Source organism: Agelaius phoeniceus, chromosome Z (assembly GCF_051311805.1).
Source record: "Agelaius phoeniceus isolate bAgePho1 chromosome Z, bAgePho1.hap1, whole genome shotgun sequence".
Taxonomy (NCBI): domain Eukaryota; kingdom Metazoa; phylum Chordata; class Aves; order Passeriformes; family Icteridae; genus Agelaius; species Agelaius phoeniceus.
Window position 1 is genome coordinate 92982248 of NC_135303.1, and position 22644 is coordinate 93004891.

The 22644-nt window shown below is 38.4% G+C and overlaps 1 protein-coding gene across 11 annotated transcripts in view; it reads right to left on the bottom strand.

The window, feature by feature from the left end:
• Positions 1 to 22644, bottom strand: part of DYM (dymeclin) — a 209547-nt gene that overhangs the window by 179467 nt on the left and 7436 nt on the right. For all 11 annotated transcript variants that reach the window (XM_054652442.2, XM_054652441.2, XM_077171383.1 and 8 more), the window contains 5 exons: positions 18634 to 18811; positions 8762 to 8814; positions 7990 to 8083; positions 6583 to 6719; positions 189 to 261 (listed from right to left, as the gene is read on the bottom strand). In XM_054652442.2, coding sequence (XP_054508417.2) covers positions 189 to 261; positions 6583 to 6719; positions 7990 to 8083; positions 8762 to 8814; positions 18634 to 18773 — 497 coding nt within the window. In that variant the 5' untranslated portion in view covers positions 18774 to 18811. The remainder of the gene's footprint in view (positions 1 to 188; positions 262 to 6582; positions 6720 to 7989; positions 8084 to 8761; positions 8815 to 18633; positions 18812 to 22644) is intronic.

The following is a 22644-nucleotide window of genomic DNA, read 5'->3' on the forward strand; positions in this document are numbered from 1 at the left end:
ATGTACTTCTTCCAACAGAATATTCAGGGCTGACACTGGCAGCAGCTTATCATTATCTGTACTGCTCCATCACATGGAACATTCAAATACAACTATTTAAACATTAAAAACCCATTACTACAAGTTCCATAGTTTCTCAAATGCTCAGTTTATAAAAGAAGACTAAGTAAAAAAAAAAGCCTACTTACAAGAGGGGAATTTCAACAATGAGCTGGATGAGGCAAAATAGCAACTCTTCTATAAGGTCTTCACACTCTGCTCCTAAAAAAGAAACACAGCAAAGGATTTCTGGGTTTTCAAATACCAAAATAAAACAAAGATTCAAACATATAAATGCAGATGATCAATATCTTAATTAAGGAACAACCACTAGAAGTTCTAGCTGTTAAAGGATATAGGTTTTTTTCCTGAAATAGAAAGCATTTGAGATTATTAACAGAGAAAATGGTGATGTCTTCTCTTTTTTACATAAAAAAGGTAACTAATAACAACTGCATAAATTAAATGAGATGTTGGTATTGTAGGAACGTGCTAATAATTAGTACAACCAGCCTTCCTTTACTACTTACAGAAGATAATATTAAACAGTGTTATTACTAACAGCTGAACTAATCACTGGTGACTTCTCACTGGTCCACAGTTAAATGTCCTTTCAAAATCCCCTGCACTTCACATATTTTCCCACTCTATTTTTTAAATCCAAGAGAAGAATAATCAGAGACAGTGTCATTTGTCTACAATTCATTGAGCAACATCATAAAAGAATGTCAAAAGAATGGAGCTCCTGACCATATCACTACTGCTCCAGAGTAACATAGATACAATGTTTTCATGGATACATATTTATCCATTGAGGAAGTTTTACACATTTCAATGACAAGCTTGTGCATTTTAAGGAAACAGAAATCACTCTCTAGTCATATACAATGGGATAAAATGCATGCAGTGATGCAGAATTATTAAAAAACTTACAACTATTCTAAGCAATAAAACTTCATATTTTACATGAGTAATTTTTAAAAGCAACTGTAACAAAAGACTTTCAAGACTCATTAAGGACAAAACTTATTAAACCACTTGAAGTTATCATATAGTACTAAAAAAACCAGAAGACAAATCTATTGGCTCATCAGGATTTTTCTGCTTTCAAAAATAAAATTATGAGAAACCTACAACATCATAAAGAAGTGGAGGGTTTTATAGCGCTGAATGGCTTAGGAGTGGCATGGCTGATCCCCTGCATTACAACATTGCAGCATAATAATTACCCAAATGCCTGTTTATTTTGTATTTTCAAATAAATAAGTCCTGCCATAAACACAGCTTTATAGCCAGGTTACAGAGGTGTTACTCTGCTTAACTCAAGTTTGTTCTTGAATACAGAACTCAATTTTAAGAAGTACACCAGGGGGAATATTCACTATAAAGCAAAATTATTTCTTTCCACAATCAGTTTATTAAAAACACATTAAAAATTGTCACCTAGTGAACTGCACATTCTAAAGGAAATCAGTTTTTTATCACGGAAACGTGGTTTCCTTTATATAGAATCCCCCATGAGTAACACAATGCAGCTCCTGTTAGTAAAACCAAGAACTGCTCAGAGTATTTAACCTCGGACAGAAACCACAGCCAATAATGGAGCACAGATAGTATATTCTGAAGTAACTTGAATGTGACATTTTCCTAAGGCTTTCTGAACCTAGAAAATGCTTATAAAGCAAGACTGCTACTAGTTCCCAACAGGTACCTAATTTTTCTCCCAACAGAAGAAAGTGAGAAGAAAAAGGTTAAAAAAGTAAAGTGAATGCATTTTTAAAACATAAATTTTTCCACCACACTGCATGCACAACTTATATGAACAGAGAATAAGGTTATTTGAATATGAAAGAAGGCTTTTCTCTCAAGACAATATTCAAAATAAAGGAAGAAAACACTGGGTTAGCACAGTCACATAGAATGAAAGATGTTATTTAAAAAAAACAAAAAAACAACTTAATTGCTGTAATCAATGTCATTCAGCTACAGTAATTAATGTATCCTTTTCCCAATTGGGGCACACACATTCTTGTTTAATTTTCATCTTGCCAAGACAATGAAGAGGATGCAAGCCAAATCTATAACGTGAGAGAGAGCCATCAACACGGAACACTCTGTGTTTTCATAAACAATGCCTCTTTCAATAGCAGGATAAAGACAATACACACAAGAGTCATTCACATTAATAGATCACATACTTGGATCAAAGACCTGTAAAACCTTGGGGAAAGTAAGTACAGGGTGAACCTGTCCAGATAAAATTAGAGCAGGGAGAAGAAATCATAGGTGTATCTTCCAAACTGCACTGCAGAAGTGACAGCAATTACACAGGTTTCAAAATGTCCAGTCATGCTGAAGCACCATTTTTTTCATCAGCTGTATTTAAGTCCTCAAACATGGATTATTTAATTTTGCAAGAAATTTTATAGATTTTGACTTTTTGGTGGGGTTTGTTTGTTTCGGATTTGGTAAATATATATATTTTTATATATACATGTATATATTTATATACTTCGTTAACATTTTTTTATAATGCAATTATTTTCATTTTTTTTTACTTTTTTAGTTACCCACATTATGGGTAACTAGACACTGGATTAGCACACACTACACAGGTCAAATGGCTTACGAAGATGAAAGCAGTGATGCCAGGAGGCCCCAATTCTAAAACCAGTTCAGCTCCATCTTCTCAAGAACCTAACTACTACATTGATAAGACCTGATCTGGTGGATGCCTGAATATCTTATCTGATCAGTAAGATATTCAGGCATAACAAGGTACATCCTCACCTTAAATGCTACTTGTTTTTCTGCCCTGTTGCTCATACAGAACCTGGACACAAGTAATGAAATAAATAATTCCTTGCAAAACAGACTTAGAGGTTCCACAGGTTTTGTGGCTTGGTCTTCAGCTCTAATTACTTTTAAAAACTTACAACTTCTGCCTGATAATAATGAGTACACACATTGATTGCCTTCCCTCATTTCCTTTATGTGATAGCTGAACATGCATGAAATCATTTAAGGCTTGCAGTAAATGTCTTTTTATTTATCCCCTTCTCTATATCCTCGTACTTGCTTTAATGTCACAAACAGCCCTTAGTAGCCTTGTGTTTAAAAATTCCTCTATAGATAATGAATAAAGCTTCCTACTACAGTTCAGGGAACAGGTTAAACGAATCAATAGCCTGATTTAAACTAAAATACTCAGCATGTGCTCTCTTGCACCTTTGAGTCACTACAGTTAAGGACTGCAGAAATTACAGGATACAGACATTGGAAAGATGAATGATTTGTGTTAGTGAGACTAACTCCAACTTCAGCTGAAGAGATGCTGACTCCAGTTTGGGATTTATTGATATCAGGACATTTTAAGTTGAATCTTAAAGTATATGGGTTTAGTCTCTCTGTGGATTTTCCTGCAATCAAAATTCTGAAATATTCTCCAAAATTATAAGCAAATTCCAGTTACAGATGAAGAGGCAAAGGCTGCACCATCTGAAACTCCTCAAAAAGAACACATTTCTGTTAATGGTAGGCCTTCTTTTGAAGGAAATCAATAATAGCACTATTAGCAGCAACTCAACTCAGGGCAATTTATTTGTTAGGCTAAAGTACACCCATGGACTCAGACTTCAAAAAAATCCCATTTTATGACACAAAGCAAGGTTGCACAGCTTTCTTCTGAGCCTCAAGCACAGTGCAGCAGGAAAAAGTATGAACTGGACATTCAGAAAAAGTGAAAGCATATGAACTGCAAAATCTGAGATAAGGCAAATATGAAACTTGCTACCTGAACAATCGTGACTATGTCATATATAGTCTATATTTCTGAGCAGTCAGTGACAGGGATACACAGAACTCTCACAGATTATAATTATACACTTCTCTCTGACACACCAAATATCCCAGAGCAGGTGCTGACTGCAGCGTGAGCATCCTGACGTGCTGACACTGCAGTTATGTGCTATGAGCTCCCAGGTTCTGTACTTAAATCAGAGAGCATGGCACCAGAAGATATTGTCCAGTCAGAAGGATAAAAATATGATGTTCATAGAGAAACAAACACCATCGCAGAGTGATTTCCAAAGGATTTGTGAGATGATCCTGAAAGGAACAATAACCTTTTCTCAGAAGGCTAAGAGACTGAACAAAGCATATGAAAATGGACCATAGAAAGGTTGTTTGTGTTGTTGGGTGATCGCACTGTTCTTTACAATGACTACTGACCAGGCAGTAAGGAAATACAGAGATTTCAAAATTCAGACATGGTATTAAAACTTCTTTTAATTTGGATATTTTATTTACATCAAACAGTTCATATAACAATGTCTTTCATAAGGCTTTGTTTTATCCTCACAATTGAAGAATTATAAATAATGCCAAGCTCTGGTAAATGAAAAAATAGTATGGATGACTAAGAACTTAATTTTTAAAAAGCCTGTTCACCAAAGACAGTAAAATCTCTATAAAAGTGCAAATAAATGTATGTAAAATTAGGAGCAATATAGGAACAATAATATTCTAATAATAGATTAATAATTTTATAATAAAAATATATAACAATAACAGGAATATTCTATTTTCCAAAAAGTAGACATCAAAAATTCAAGAAAGCAACACTTAATTATAAAAATACAAACAACAAACCACTTCATTTTCTTCTGCTTACTTTTAACAGGCCCTAGCACAACAACAGTTCATTACAATTCCTTCATGATACTTCATCTTCCTATAGCTGAGGCTAAGCCTTATTACCACCTTCTGTAGATATTTAAAAGTAAGATTTTTAGGACTCAAACCCAATGGCTATGTAACTTCAGCATGTTATGAACCTCAGCACCCTGAGGAAGTTCACAGGAATCATCTCCAATTGGAAACCCAAAGAGGAGCCAAGGAGCAGCTCATTTCCTGCCTCACCAGCAGACCACACACAATTACTTTCCTAATCAACAACATCCCATGAACAATCTGCTCAGAGGTAATTGCTAAGTACATTTGCCATCAATATGCACAGAATTATTGCTAATAAATGTCACTGTGAATTACAGTCAAGTGCTACTAGACATGGTATAAGCATGGGTCTACCCTGGTGACAAGAATCACTTTCCATACCACACTGCAAGGAACTCCCAGTGCAAGGAATAAAGATCACAGAGGTTCCAGCTGACAAAACTCTCAGCTTTTCCACCCATTCCACTGTGGCATGCTGCACACTGAAGCAAGAGGTGAGCCATTTCTTTAATCCAGGAATAAACCCACAGGCAGTCTGCAGAGATAGCTTATACACAAGCAGATACTCCTTTCCAGCGCATCAGTGAGCTGACTTCCCTCCTAGAGATCACTCATCACAGTTTAAATACATTAAACCATTTCAACATGTAGCACTTAATCCTTTGGCACCACAGTTCTGATTTCCCCAGAGCACTGGCAGGAGCCAAGGAGTTAAACAGATTTTAATGAACAGTTTTCACTGCTGGATGAGCAAGCAGCAACTCGGTGCTCTCAACACGTGTCCTCCTTGCAGGAAATCCACAGTCAGACACTCTTGGTTGCTCTCACACCATCCACTCACTCTGCTCCAGCATTCTGAGACTTTTTGGGCTTCATGCAACATGCAATTAAACACTGAACAGTACTTTGACTTGGACTTGGCAGTTGCTGGGTTGACTTGATGATCTTAGCAGGCTTTTCCAGCCAAAATGATTCCATGATTTACCACAAAGCAAAAGAAATCAAGGCTCCCATGGCAGCATTATCCATCACGCACTTCATGAGAGCATCTTGATACAGGGCTACACCAAGATTTGTGGCAGACAGTGCCACTGATTTTGAATGCATTTCTATTATTCTTGTTCAAAGACAACAGCTTCTTCCTTGAGCATCTCTTCTGCCACCTTCCATCTTGCATAATACACACGCCGTTTCCTGGATATCAGCCCATCTTAGTAATTCTGCCTAAATTCTGTATAAGCTATTGTCCCCAAACTAAATTTTAGCAGGTGCTCTCTTCAAGGGGTCAATTCCAACCATAGGACTGTTACTTTCCTTCACTAGATCTCTAAAAATAGCACTAATTCCACTCTGTGGCTGCTGTTTGTTTATAAAAAATATGTGAAAAGATGCATTAAATTGCAATATCAATGTTCCAATGTTCATTCATTGCCACCTTCACCTCAATTCCTCTGAAGAGGACCATTATCACTTTTCAAACTGTTTGAAAATCACTAAAGTTCAGGCTGATCTACAGCACCACATCTCAACAACTGTTCAAAAAAAGCCAGATTAAGCTAAATCGAACTCTCTAGCACTTAATTTCTGGTTTTAAAGCAAAGTTTGGGATTCTGAGTCTAAAAAACATAGAATCATAAAGGTATTTAGACCTAAAGCACCTGAGGGAAAAGACCCTTAAGATCAAGTACAACCATTAATGTAACTCACTAGTCCAGCACTAAACCATGTCCCTACGTGCCACATCTACAAACATCAGGACATTTAACTTTCTCATGGGATGATGTTTCACTTGCACTTGTGTGTACCCACCATATGAGCTTGGTCCTGCTTTCTCTTCATAAGTAAAATGAAGTTGCAGCTCCTCTTCTGACATTCGACTGATGAATACTTTCAGCAAACAGCAAATAATGAACAGTGCATTGTGAGCCTGCCAGATAAAGAGGTGGCTAGAAAAGAACAAACAAGAATCAGTAACACTCCACCAGCAAACATGCATCAAAAGCCACAAGAAAATAAATGTCCAAGTAGACAAAGTTCTACAGCTGAAGCAAGGAAAAGTGTTTAAGCAGGGAGTCTGCAGTTGATGTTAGAGAAAATACAATGGGAATGTATTCAAAAGTAGTTCAGAAAATACAACCTTATCCCTAACTACATTTGTGCCATTAAAAACACCACAGTAGACAGAACTCTTTGAGAAACTCACCAAACAGTTCAGCAAATTTCTAGAGGTCTCTAGACACTATGGACTCAAAGCACACAGACATTTGAAAACTTCCAGCAGGTTCAGACCTGAAAGTTTCCTGGCTCCCTGAACCTTAGCCCTTTTCCCAGGTGAACAGCTTTCAGGTGACAGGAGGCATTTATGGACTTCATGAGCACCATACAGCACAATTTTCTTATGCAATACACACAAATATTTTCCAAGCTCTCTGAATGAAAGGGAAATACAGCTGCATAAAAATTTTTTGAGCCCCAGTAAGCCCTGCTGGGGATCCCATGCAGCAGCACAGAGTCAATTATTGCCAAAAGCTGTACTTTCAAGGTATTTTAGGATTAAAACAGCAACAGCTATCTGGGCACAAGTAACTTCTTACTTTAGATGCAAGCAAAAAACTTGATGGGAGTCATGGGAGCAAGGAGTAATTCCAGCCCCAGATCTGATGAAAATGGGACATTTATCCGTGGGTGTGAGAGAACAACTACATAAAGCCTCCTCCAAAAAAAAGTCCACAGTGCTGCACAAGTGACCTATTGGGAGTTCTCTCCTACTGCTGAAAGGAGCAAACAAAATCAACAGCAGCTGCATGACGTAACTTGAAAGCAGTATTTTGATATTTACATATTCATAGATATAGATATTTAAAATATTTCCAAGATAGAATACTGGCTCATACCTTAAGTTCAGCTTAAAAGTTCAGATAATTTTTAAAGATCTCTAAGGCAGTAGTACCCACATCTTACACCATTCATATAAAAATGTGTTCATCTAACATACAAGTATGGATTTTTGCCCAGTAATCTACTTACCTATTACACTTAATTTCTGTGTTTAGAGAAGTACTAGACACTTGTTCTGTTTCAAACAGCAGTTTAAGAGAATTCTAAGGTTTGGTCTGTGAACGTGTTAATTAGCCGTGTAGAAAAATTCAAGAGCTAGCAACAAAAGGAACATCTAAAAAATTAAATGGCACACACAGCTTTTTTCTGAGAACTTACTTCTGGCATTCTGCTGAAATTTTTAACTCTTTGGTTCTAGAAAGAAAGACTTTAATCAATGATCCAAGGTTTCCTGTTCGAGGATTCTTCTCAACTAGGTGAGGAAAAAAAAAATGTTAAAATTACAAAGTAAGCATAAACTGACACATATAGTTGTGTCTAGTTCAAATAACATTTAGAAAAAAAAAAATCAAAAGCAATGTCTCAAATATTTCTAAATAAAGCACAGTATGTCTTGGTTTTCTGTACAGGCATTCTTCTTTTAAGATTCTCTAGTACATGGTTTACTAGTTTAAAATTGTTCTCTAAATACCATTAATCCTAGATTTAAAATATCCCAAACATGGGATACTCATACTCAAACTGTTCCTTTCCCATACCTGTCTGCAGCACAACTGCCTCCCATCAGAAAACTGGACAGGTCTTCACAACTACCTTCCACTTTCTCGCAACACCATGATCACATTTATATCACCCCTTCCTCTCATCTTCTAATTCCTTCCCCTTACTGATCAGCTTAAAGGGCAAAGGGAAGAAGACATAGCAGAGATGGAAATATTTGTTTTAAACCTTGCAGTCATATCAAGTTCTGTAAAAGAATTAACAACGGAAGTAAAGGTTTGGGGTACACAAAAACACACTCTTTACACTGCTTTAATTTTAGTAGGGCAACATATACAAATAGAATGATAAAGGCATGAATGTGCACAGGGATGCTGTTTCCCAATTTTTCTGGTAAAGTACATGGAAAAAAGATGGTAGAACATCTCACCTAAAGACTTGCAGACAGAGATTGTGGCTTCTTCCAAGAGCTTTAAATCAGCACTAGATAAGAGGAAAAGAAAACAAAACTGGTTACACAAGTAATTGTGTATTCACAAGTAATTGTGTATTACACAAGTAATTGTGTATTTCACTTCACTTGAAGTGAAAATTCATTACAAAACAGTAATAAAATCTTTCTATGAAGCATTTAATTTTAGCCATCCATTAGCTTGTTGAGGTCAGTTTGTCCAACCTCCCTGCTCAAGCAGGATCTCTTAGAGCCAGCAGCCCCTGACTGTGTCCAGGTGGCTTTTGAGTATCCCCACAAGCTCTCTGAGCAACTCATTCCAATGCTCTGTCATCCCAACATCAGGCAATGCAATATTCTTTCGAAGCACAGCAACTATAAAAAAGGAAACTAATATTCAGAAGTGAAATGTCTATCAGAGTGAAATTATGTCAGTGTTTTCTCCCAGGGAACAAGGGACAGCAGGAGAGAAAATGTCCTCAAGCTGTGCAAAGGGAGATTTAGGTTGGATATTGGGGAAAATCCCTCCATGGAAAGGGTTGTCCAGCCCTGGCACAGCTGCCCAGGGCAGTGGTGGAATCCCTATCTCTGGAGGGGTTTAAAAGCTGTGCAGTTGTGGCACCTGGGGATAGGAGTCAGTGGTGGCCATGGCAGTGCTGGGGAATGGTTGGACCCCACGGTCTTCCTGAGCTTTTCCAACCTAAACAATTCTGTGATTCCATGTGTATTTTATTACTGCTAGTTTTGCAGCTTCAGTGCTGCCATGCTCAGTTTGGTGTTACCAAAAATACAAACAGAACAGCAGCCTACAGAAAGAACTTGAACTTTTTTACAAGAAATTTCACATGAAATGACGCACTTTTAAAAACATGAATAAAAGAAACCTCAATCTGACATTTAACCTCAAGCTAACCAGCTCTTTCCTTTTAACCAATGTTATTATACTAGCACAACAATCACATCAGATGCAGCAAATTGTTCCTAACTTCATTAATTGCCTCGTGATATGCCTCAGAAAAACATTATCTGAAAAGAACAATAAAGCACTAAAGCAAAACCTGACAGCAACCACTGAAACCACATCAGCTGCGTCAGCCATGTACTTCTGACCTACCAGTGCAGGGCAACTGATCTTCAAAAGCATCCTTAACAGATGGGAAAACAAGACAAACCATCAGATACTGTGTTCAATGTCTCACTGAGCAATATGAATATTAATAACTAAAGGACACCCTGTTCCACCACTCTGATCATTACAATTTTTTCCTTCTATCTTGTCTGAATCCACCCTCTTCTAGTTTAAAAGATCGCCTCTTGTCATATCATGAACTGCTCATATCATGAACATATGAGCATATCATATCTACTGCTCAGTGTTTTGAAGAGATGGTAGAGCCTCTACACAGACTGAACATATAGCCTGTACCTTCAGGGACTTCTGAAGTTCAAAAAATTAAAGGATGGTCAAAAAATTTAGTTCAATGCTTGCAATCATAACACAATCCTTTTTAAATTTACATGGTAATCCAGTTTACAGCACTGTTGCATCAACCTGAGATTATCAGTGGTGCTGTGTGGGAAGCTGCTTAACAAGCTCCAGTGCTGAAAACCCTGTGGAGCCATGGTCTTGGAAGCTGTGGAGTTTGAGCTGTTCCCCAACCCATGAGGACTAGAAGATACTGTAAAAAGAGCAGTCAAAAAAATTATTTCAAAACCCTTCAACAGGAAATTATTCAAGAGAGAGACATCAAATTAAGTTTTAAGATGCCTGCAAATTTTATTGTATATCAGACTAATTTACCGTGCAGTGAGCTGACAGCTGAGACAGCTCTTCACCTACAGCTGAATATCCTAAGACAACTTTAGATTACGCAGATTGGCTTGTCCTGATATCAATTACCAGCATTCATTGTTCTCTTACAAACTGCTTTGAAACACAAGATTCAGAAAGAACAAACTTACACTTTGATATATACTTTAAAAACATTAGGCTTGGTCTCAAAGGTGGTCTCTTGTTCCAGCACTACAAACATGCAGAGTAATTAAAAACAAATGGTATTGAGCAAGAACCACCAGCACGCCACCAGGAACTATGGACAACACAGTTTTCTAGGTCTATGTGACCTTACACTTTTTAAAAAAACAAAAACTTCTAAATTTGCCCAGCTGGCTGCTTGTCATCAGGATTTATTCCTTCCCAAGCCCTGGCAGGCAGGGAGGCTGAATATTACAATGGACAACAACTCAGTAGAGAGTTTTAGGTACTGAAAACTCATAATGTAACAGAACATGACCCCTCCCATTATCCAAAGATCCTGGGGACACAGTCAGAGTGGTAATTGCTCCAGGATTTAAACCCTAAATGCAGACATTCAGCTTTTGAATTATGGTTCATTTTCTCCCTAATTTGTAAGGTTAGGTTTCAAAGTACAGCATTCTTACAGATTTTTTTTCTTCTCTTTTGAGTTATTAAAACCCACACAGAGTCCTCAAAAAAATTCCACAGAGTTGTTTGGTTTCTACAAGTTGCCAGGATCAAAAACAGTGGCAAAGCAAGCAAGGCTTTCAGATCTTCAGCAAAGCTTTTAACACTCCAGTAATTCTTTTTCATACTAAAATGAAGTTTAACGCTTAAAAATTAACTACAGCCCACTGCCTCTTGTTCATACAACAAGAACACAAAAGTGAATTTTGCCACGCTCAAGATGAGGCAACAACTACTGTAAAATTTCAGTTCACTCAAACGAAACACCTAGTGAGGGGGAATTACAGCAGAAATACCCCCCCAATAGACAGACACCACTGAAATGCATCCCCAGGGATGGACTCATGGAGACAGTATTGTGGAGGGGTACAAAAAAATAGCAGCTCATTCCTAAGTACCATGGGCCAAACTTAGCAGTGACTTTCTCTCCTTTGATTGGGCAGGAAAGAGAAGTGAGAGACATGGAAAAAAGCTGCCTGGGTATTTTCTTGTGCAGTGAAGAGACAGAAGGTAATTACATTAAGATTTGGGCAGAAGATGCCAGAGCTAAGATTCACAAGGTGGCACAAAAGAAACAGTTCAACCAACTGTGGTACCAACTTTTCTCTACAGTCCCTGTGGAAATAACAGCTGGTTAATGGATGAATGTAAAAATGGAAACTCAACACTGAAACATCTGTCCTTTCATTAAGCCACAGAGAACACTGCTAATAAGTACTTACTTATTTGTATTTCAGCCCTAACAAGAGCAAGGACTGATAAAGTGAAGCTTCACTGCACTGATCACATAAAAGTTCCAATTCCCTCTGAATTGAAACTCTCACCGGAGGAATACGGACTGTCCTGTTGTCAAATACATATCTGGAGCACAAGTCTGATGAGGAGAGGCTGAGGGAGCTGGGCAGGGGCTGAGCCTGGAGCAAAGGAGGCTCAGGGGGGCCCTTGTGGCTCTGCACAGCTCCTGACAGGAGGGCACAGCCGGGGGGATCGGGCTGTGCTCCCAGGAACAGGGACAGGAGCAGAGGGAACGGCCTCAGGCTGGGCCAGGGCAGGCTCAGGTTGGATATTGGGGAAAATTTCTTCATGGAAAGGAGTGTCCAGCTCTGGCACAGAGCAGTGGTGGAGTTGCCATCATGGGAGGGATTTAAAAGCAATGTGGATGTAGCATTTGGTGACATAGGTTAGAACACATAGAAGTAAAGGACAGATTTGTTAAGGACAGAGTGTAAAATATTCCCTGCTCTATGACAAACATTTGGTATATTCACAATGTGAAACAGATTATCTATTGCTAGTAACAAACAGGCAGTGAGTATGAAAAGTCAACTCTGCCTGCTGCTTGATGGCTCTGCTGAGCATCAGCAAGAAACCCAGGCACTCCAGTAACATCCAGGAAGCTCTGCCCTGGACAAGACACCTCTATGGAAACTAGTCACATGCATAGGGAACAAACTCTGAGGGAGGTAGGGCCCTTGCACAGGTTGCCCAAAAGAGCTGTGACTGCCCTATCTCTGCAAGTGTCCAAGGCCAGGTTGGACAAGGCCTGGAGCAACCTGGGACACTGGAAGCTGTCCCTGCCCATGGCAGGGGTGTGGAATGTGATGATTTTCAAGATCCCTTCCAACTCAAACTGTTCTGGGCTTCTGTGACACCAACTTCAAGCCACGGGCCTTTAACAGCAGGATCACAGTGACCTAGGTGAGTTTGCACATGTACTTCAACTGGCACAACCTGCACTGAACAACCTCGCTTCCACAGAGCAGTACATATTTACATATTCACCAGTTCCACGGTTTTCCAAGAAATGAACAAAAGGTACCACCTGATGCGGGGATTCAAACAGGCTGTGAACACAGGGGGCAAACAGAATAGATTCAAATCAGAATATTCTTAACTATACCGACTTTACTGGCTCACTTGGATACAAGCAAATTTGTGAGGTGCATGGTTGCTTCCCACACACTCTAGGAAAAAATTCCAGGCTTCACAGGAGTTCCTCCCTCATGCTGTGATCTGATGGCCAGCATTTTCAAAGTACTTAAAAGAAAAAAAAAAATTATTTTATTTGCTTTTCTTTTATGTAGAGTATAAGCCCACAGACTTCAGCAAAACTAAAGTTAATAATAGTGAAATTTGCTTCCTTGACAGCACAGCCATGTTTTAAGAAAATTGGTTTGTCTTTGTTTATTTTAAAGGTATCCAAACAGGAGAGGTTTTACAGTGGCAGTGATTATTTTCTGTAACATCTTAACACTATGTAATAAGAATATTTTCCATACCAATTGTCACTAAAAGCTGCTCCAGACACAGGCAGCAATTGTGTGACCACAGCTATCACACATCAGTGGTGAAAATAAAGAGTAATCAAGGATAATCATTATTTCTTTGGGATTTAATCACTTTGTGTTTGCAATCACTCATCACAGTGCAGAGTTTCTCCATCAGGAAGTTAGTTTTCTGTAAGAAAACCTCTTTTCAGTAGAGATGGGAAGGAATGGCAAATTGAGCAGTCAATTAATCAATAAAATTTCATCATTTTCAAAGACTCTGTATTTTTATTTCTGGCTTCTTACAACCAAAAAGCAGGATCCTGCAGTCAGCAGGATGTTTTTGTAAAAATATTACTTCAAAAAGAAAAGGAAGGGAAAAAAAGGAAAAGGAAAAACCCCCAAAACAGTGGCATTATAAATAGGATTATTTTTAAATGGTTGAATTCAGCTGTCTTACTTTAAATTCACTAACAATCAGTCTTCAGCAAAACCATAATTATTAAGACAGTGAAGGTTGTTTCCTGGCAGCAGCCAACTTTGAAGAATGTGGTTTTATCAGCTTTTCTTTTAACAGCACCACAATAGAAGATGTTTCAAAATTGAAGTGGCTTCTCTTAAAGTATCTCCACATAGCAAGAGAAAGCATTCTGCCTAAAAGCTGCAATTAGAAACATATTCACATCACAACACCTGCCCTTAGCATGGTAAGAAAAAGACCCAAAACAAAGCAGACAAGTACCCCTCTAAAAAAGGAGGGGGGAAGAAACAAAACAAGCAGCTTTCCTGACAGTAAGGCCTTTTTTCTTTGCCATTGAACAGAACACAGAAGAACCAGCCCATTGACTAAATTCTTACTGTGGGAATGCTGATTTTAAAGGCGTAGTTGGAGGACAGACATCAAAGAGAATAAGGCAGCATATGATTTATTGTACCATTTAAAAAATGTACCATGTTAAGGAAACATAAAAGCTTCCCATCTCTATGTTTTTCCATTAAAGGCCCGTGCACATTATTCTTGAACCACCAACTCATTTATAACTCTGGGGAAGGAACAAAGCAGAACAGTAAATATTAAGCACATGATTTTCAGCAAGTTCTGCTTTAGTTAACTTTAAGTTTTCCATCAGAAAATAATTGTAACTAATACCACCACTAAGGAAGAGGCTGCATTCTTGGTAGCAAATCACAGAAAATCCAGACAAACACAAAGTCTGCCTAGACTGAGAGCTACCACTCCAAAGCAAACGTCATAGCTCTTAATCCTGACAGTAACTAAAAAAACTAAAAAAATCATCCAGAGAAGCTGTATTTAATTTTTGCAATAACCAACACTATTGGACTGATAGGGTAGTCACCTAAAGTATAGAAGTGGAAGATTTATACAGATTTTAATTCAGGTCCCACAAGTCCATTCTGTGCAACAAATAAAAACCTATGAAGGAAAAAAAAGACAGGAATATGCAGGAGTGTGAAATTGGAGTACCAAGTACTTCCTAATGGCTGAAACCAGAAATGCCTCAGCAGACACTTCAGCAGTACCTGCTTAGCACGCATGATTTGCTTTATGGAAGATGATATCGCAATAAACCTTTTACAGTGAAAAGTGTGAGGCAACCTAAAACTAAACTGCTGGAAGCTGGTTCCTTGGACTGCTATTTATGTTTGCACCACTTATCTGCTCCCACTCCTAGGCTGTGAAAGGCCCAGTGGCTTTCTTTATGTGCCAGAAACCCAGGCTGGCTCTGGCTGTTACTACTCACTCATGCCAGGGGAGTCACAGGCAGCGAGCAGGGATTCACCATCAGCTCATTTCTGATTACTTACAGCTGATAGTCTCTCTCAATACTTGCCTAATTATTAAGAAAATCAACAGTATGAGAGGAAGAACAAGCAGCCCAGAAAGGCAGTATATTAGACTCCTCGGAGCAAGCTCTGCTTTGATCACACTCTCCTGTTCATTTTTGGATGGCAAAGCAGGTTTAAGCAATCCCACTTTTTACCTCAATAGGCTGCTGTGCCCCAAAAAATCAATCCCTCATCCTGCCAGAACTGTTTTGTGGTGCCAAGCTATGAATCATTGCAGGGAATTATCTTGGCTGAAAAAATAAACACTTCTGCTATGTTTTCCAGATAGATTAGCTCCTAATTAAACTTACAGAAGAACAATATAAACACTGGAAGAGATAGTAAAAGGGCAAGAGCATCTTGCATCAATGCTGACAGAGATACAGCAACTTTGCAGTCAGCAGCACTGGTATTTGGCACACTTTCCCATACAGAAACAAACTATTCCATATAGAAAACTACCTTGAGTTCTTCACAGAAACAGACCAAAAAGTCAACAGGACTGAAAAAATAAAACCCAGGAAAGAAAGGCATGGCTGAGGAAATGAGCAATGCTAAACTATTTCACATGGAACCAGAAAAAGAGAAATTAACACATTCAGTCAGGTAGAGGTCAAAAAAAAAAAAAAAACCAACCAAAAAAGAGAACCATGAAGATGAGACATGGATAAAAGGAGGAAGAGATCAACCAAACTGAAAGGGGAAAGAGAGAAAAGCAAACAAGGACAAATAAAGAAATAAAAAGTGCCAAGACACACAAAGCATAAGCAGAGCGCAGAAAGTGGTGCTATTTTAAGATCTGGTATCATGTCTTCATGTTTCTTGAGGTAACAAAACAGTCATTCCCCATATCTCAAGCCAAATCACAAAGGCTACTGTTCCACAAAAGATCCAGCCCTGTTTGACACCTGGGATCTACCGCACCTGGACTAACTTGGAACAGCTTCTGTAAAGCAAAGCACTAGTCACAAGTTCCTAACTAGAAAAAGCATACATGGAAAAGTGTTAAAAACCCCACAAACTTTCTTACACACACTAATTCAGATTTCCTTTGGAATCCTTCTTTGCAGATACTGTTTCCTTGCTATGGCCAATGCCTCTTGACAACAAGGGGAATTTGTTGGGCATCTGTTGCTGAAAGGAGTAAATCTACCCCAGCCCCACCATTTCCCCACCTTGCTGGTTTTTGTTTGGATAATTTGGCTGATTGCTTTTCCTACCAACATGAACTTGTCTACCACATTCTCTTCTAATGATTTTCTCTGCCTCCTCCCCTATGGTACTGACATATGTAGGACAGAATTACATCCAAAGCAGCACCCAGAGAAGACAGCCTTCTTCTCTCTGGGGATCGCATCAGTCCCATCTTTGCAAAAACTTCAGGAAACGGATCTTTTACTCTGAAGTATCACCAACTGCCTCCAGAAAAAAAAAAACCACAAAACGCTTTAACTGCTCCAAATAATACTTGCAAACAGTCACTAGTTTTGCAACAAACCAGAAAAAGTGAATTTAAAAAGAGAAGAAAACTGTAAAACTCTGTCCTGTATGACAGGTGAAAACTGGCTCCTTTCCACAAATCACAAACAAGCATCTTGCTCCTGACACTTAAGCCTCATTAAAAAAAGAGTTAACTTGGTAATTTGGAAGATTTCAATCTCAGAAATTGACATTGACCTCTATTGTTCCATTCCTGCAGGCAAGGTTATCTGATATAGACAAATGCTGAGGGTGCTGTGCAGCCAACATATTCCAATTTCACTTGCCAGTGGTTGTCTCAGGTAGATGCAGCTAAATGAGAAATTTCTGTTTCCTTCCAATACTAAGCTGCAGAAAAGATGTCTCTAAAAATATTTCTTCTCTAGCTCCCAGGCAAGAGCACCATCTGGTGTTCAGCTAATTAAAACATTCAACCTGCATTTGGATCATTTTATTTGACTTCTTGTCTTTTTAACTGTGTTTCTTGCTTGAGGTTTTTTTGTTTGGTTACATTTTTGCTTTGCTGTTTTGAGGGGGTTTTTTAGCAAATTTACTCTACACTGGATCTGAATTTCATGAAACAGGCACAAAAAAGCTGCAAAACAAGCTAAGAGAAACTCCTTAACTTGCATGGGGGAACGAAGAAAAATAGAACAACCAAAAGAAATTGGTGGGGTTTTATATGCAATTATTATTTATCCAAACAACAGAGTATTATATAAGTTTTTACTGTCAATCTTATTAGTCATGGGTAGGCTGTAAATAAATCTTGTCTTGAGGGATCTTAGAGGAAACACAACTGCTTGTTTGCACACTCCCAATTCCGTACTGCCCTTTACCAGCTTTACAGCCCTCCACAACACTGTCCCTTCTTCCAAACCTCTGGCTATTCTCTCCAGGCAGAAGCCAAAATACTTCCTCCTCCTCCTCCTCACTCTTTACAAAAATAGCACCTAGTAAATGCTTCCCAGTTATTTACCTTAACCATTTTCCATTCCAGTTGCCTGAACTTTCACTTGCAGAGAAGCACCAGTTTTATGCTGAAAACTGTAAAAATAGTTTAAGTAACACCTGAAGATATCAATATCAGATTGTTCTTGTAAAACTGATAATCTACACACAGGCCAAGGAATTTAGCAACGGAGTTGGGCTAATAGAAGTTACAAGAACTTAAATTCTCTACTTCTGGAGATGTGCTATGGATCCTCTAAAAAATACTGATTTTATTTATACCTACACCACTTTCTAGAATGAAAAGGCATTCAAAGCTTTTAGGTATTTAGAAAATATTTTTATGGAGAATACACACCAAATTTCTTTTTAAGATGCAAAGAAGGTGAAAAAAAGCCATACAGACTAAGCAACTCAAAAGCTGACCTACAATTAAATCATGCAAGAAGTACAATTCACTCTAAATTGAGAGGAAACATCAAATGTTGGAATCTCCAGTCAACCCAAAGGCTATACCAAAGGAAAAGAAAGCTTCCTAAAACAACAAGGAAAAAAGGCTCCCCCAACACTACAGACCCTATTTCTGATCTTTACCAGGAGAATGAGTAGCAATTACTGCTATTATGAAGAAGAAAGAAACCCACAGGAATGGAAGAGGTGGTGGAAAACGCTTCCAAACTTAGAGACAACAGCCTATTTTACACAGGCATTTATTCCTCTGCTACCTAAAACAGGAATAATTAACATAACCACTCATTTGCTTTCAGACTGGTCACTTCTATAAACATATTACCAAAGCCAGCTCTCCAACACCCTCTTACCTGTTTGTTGGAGTGGTGAAGCTAAAAGACAGAAGCTGATTCCAGAACGGGTCATTCTCAGAGATGGGCTCTGATCCTGACAGTTTCTGTAAGTACTCATTTTCTGGAAGCTCACTGATGCTGCTGCTATTCGCTCCCATCTTCTTTATTTGGCAAAGGTTTTTCTAAATTTTCATTTCTTTGAGGAAAAAAAAAAGAAGAAAGAAATATTTTAAGTCTTTTGCACAAATAAGGAATATGCAGACCCTGAGTTAGCCACCAGTAAAGTTCTAGATCACCTCCTTGAAAAATTACTGAGGTTTAGGAATCAGCCACATAGGAATATATTAGAAAGATTTCCTTTCAACAGACTTTGGACTACAACAATTTTTCTTCAAGAAAAATACAAGTTTTTGTGCTATTCCTTCAGTCATCATCTCACTTGTATTTTAATAAATTATACTCAGCAAGAACACTGCTTCACAGTTATATCAGTGACAAGGCTGCTAGCAGTGGGGAAAACTACAAGAATAGAATTCACAATTTTAATGGCGGTGCCAAGCTGATATACTATTCAGAAATATGTTTTCAAACTCAGCATGCGCAGACAGAAAATTACTACTTCTGTAAAGATGCAGCTAATTCTGCGTGCCACCAACGATCTACACCTTTAAAGTTCCTGCCTTAACAGCTCTTATCATGCTGTTATCAAATAAGCAAAGGTACTGCTGACCATACATGAATCTCCTGACTTCTGCAAAATAACATGGTTCCTTCCAGGCAACTACTTCAATGGGAAAGAGCCATAAAATGAACACATCAGGAACACAAGTGCTTTTTCATGGAACACTGCAGAAGCTGGCACTCCAAACCCTCTTATTATATGTGTTGTACTTGATCTGTGTGAGGAATGAGAAGGTTTAAAATCTTCATGCTGCTTCTCATTTTTATAAAGAATTTAATTAACTAAGAGAACCAAAACAATGCTACCAACTACGTGCCAGGTATAATCCCAAGCACTTCACATCTTTCCAGGGCATCAACTTCAATAAACTTCTACCTTTTGGGACAAAATAACTGTGACTGATTGGTTTAAAAGTTTGTATGAAAAAAGGCATCACCATCAAGATAAAAGTGTTGTGCAACATTAACTGCAACCTAAATACTCACTCCTGAGCTGGCATAAAACATAAGAACAGGCACAGCTGTATCAGAAGATGTAAGCCACTAACCAGCAGCAACTTTTCCCCCGTTTTCTACAAAGATACAGATGCAAAGTATCAGATACAAGATATCAGATACAAGGATCACGACCATACTGATACTCTTACACTCATCAACTTTGCAGTAGCAATTACTTCCAGAAAAGATACTTCTAAGAGCAATTAATACTAATAAAGAACTGTGTAAATATGAAGAAAGCTTACTAGAAACAAACAAAAAGCTGTAACATTAGCAGCCATCATGGAATTCATATTTGAGATTTAGAGCAACTACAAAGTACACAAATATGTCAGAAACAACAAAGGGCCAGCACAGTCACAGAGTAGAATATAAAATATTAAAGAGATCCTTAAAATGTGAAATCCTAAGAAAACAAAACAAAACAAAACAAAAAACAAAAAAACAAACAAAAAAAAAATTGTGGTGATTATTTCCTGAATTTTATTTGTAGGAGATTCTACAGGCAGGGACACCTTGTACTGGACCAGGTTGCTCCAAGCCCCATCCAACCTGACGTGTTTGCAACATGTTAACTACAGCAAAAGCCTACAATGATGCTGTTGCTATATTTTGACACAAGCCCTGTCCCTTTAAATTACTTAAAGGCCTTACATTTAAACCTTTGTTTCTCGGAGAAAAAGCAAGTCTAGTCTCTGTCTGTTTCAAGCTCCCATTCTCTCTGCTCATGTTTTCCAGCTTACTTGCTCCAAGACAAACAACTAATGGTGAAGAGAACCAAGAGGCAGCTGGAGCTCTGCCTTCAAATGCCTCCACCTTCACCTGGAACTCTTGAGTTCTCCATGCCAGAGCACTGACAGTGCCCAAAACCCTTCGCCTGTGCTCCTAAAATGAGTCACTGTATTCTCTATTTACAATCTACTCTTACAGCTCGCTGCAGCTCCCAAAGCCCCTCACATTTAAACCACCTTCCCAGAAATATGACAGCAACTGGAACAGGTTTCAAGCTAATTCTTGAAAAGGAATCATGCTTGCTGTCCAGATTTCCTATGGCATGCCAGCAGGTTCAATACCATTAAGACAAAATCCAAAACAAAGAGGGCTTTAACAGCAAGTCTTAGCAAAATTTTATTGTCTGTTTTCAGAGTCTGTCAAATCACAGTGCCCAAGAACATGCCCAGTTCCACAGCCACGCTCCCAAGCAACATGACAAGCTGTGGAGCCCCTTGCGAGCCCTCCAGCCCTAATGCCCAGCTGGCTCCCTCCAAACTGCAGAGAACATTTTTCATTCCACAAACCTTCCCCAAAACAACAGTAAAATAAGGCACTGGCTGATTATTTTCTCCTCTAAATGAAATAAATATCAAGCCATCCAAATATCAAAATAATCCTGCTTGCTTGAGCTTTAAATACCTGACAGTAGTTTGTAGATAAGGAGACTTGGCGAGCTTTGACTTCCACTCATTTGAGAGCCAACAAATCTTGGAGCAATCAAACAAACATACAGATTTTTTCTCTCTGTTATGGCCCAAGTGGTTTCTTTCCTCTCGTAAGTACATTACACTCACTATACCCCTCTGAAGTAAAAACCTCAGCAAGTTGTACTGATCCTTCCTGTAGATGACTACACCTACAGACACACAAAGCTAACTCTTTCTGTCAGGAACTTGTGCTATCCCAAAGCTTGATGAAGCGCTCTGCAATGACTTCATGATGCAGCCTGAGCACCTTCAGCTCCTACAATCTGAACCATAGGCCCTGCTTTACATAAGCAAGACATTTCTGAGGAACTCCAGCCATCAAATCACCCAGGAAACAAGTCTCTCCTTCAGAGTTCATGAATATCCTACTGGAAAAATGACTAAAAATAATTTAAAATAGAAAAAAAAAATCAACATTTAATTTCCGAGCATTTTAACAACAGTAACAGATTAACCCCAATGCCTGAACTTAGCTGATTACATGCTAGTCATGATCTCAAACGCATTTCCAATTCAGCTGCTACTAAATAATATCAAATTAAATGACAGTCAAATCAAATATTTCTTTTAGAAAAAGCTGCCTTTAGCTGAAAAGATCACTCACATAAAACATGTAACCACTTAAACGTCCACACTGCTTTTGATTAAGAGGCACTGCTTCTGTGCCTGCATGCTGGTTAAGACAGTAGAGGTTCAAGCTACTGGATAATATAAAAGGTTCATCAGTACTTGGAACACATTTACAACAGTATGCTTTAAGCAGTATTTAAAACATTTACTTATTTATCCACGATTTTTCCTTCAATTTCATAACAGCCTCCACTGCACAGAAAGGCTGCTCCAGGGGATCCCAAAGAAACTGCAAAAAACAAGGTTAAACAACTTCTGCTTCCTCACATCCTAAAGTGGGATAGCCCAAATAAACACCAAGTCACAGGAAATTCACTCCAGGAAAGCCAGTCCTCACTCTAGCAGTAAATTACCAATGAATCTGATTTACCTTTCCTTTAAATACATTAATAAATAAATGCATGGTTCATTAAAATAAGATTTTACAAAAGGTTCATCTACTTATCTGCCCCTCCACACCTTCTCCCCCCCCAAAAAAAACCAAACAGACACAACTTATTAGCAACTCATTTAGTTTAACTCAGTATTATTACACCCCCAAAGAATCATAGCCTGGTCTGCAAGTGTCATTCTCTATTAAATCCAGCATCTGTTTAGCCCCAGAGCTTGGCTCCATAATGCAGCAGTAGAGGCTTTAGAGCAACACAAAGGAGTTTGTTTTGCACATCAGGACTCATTCCAATCTCAAATTGCTAGGGGTAGGTATAAATCCCAAGTTTACTGTTTCTTCTAGAAGATT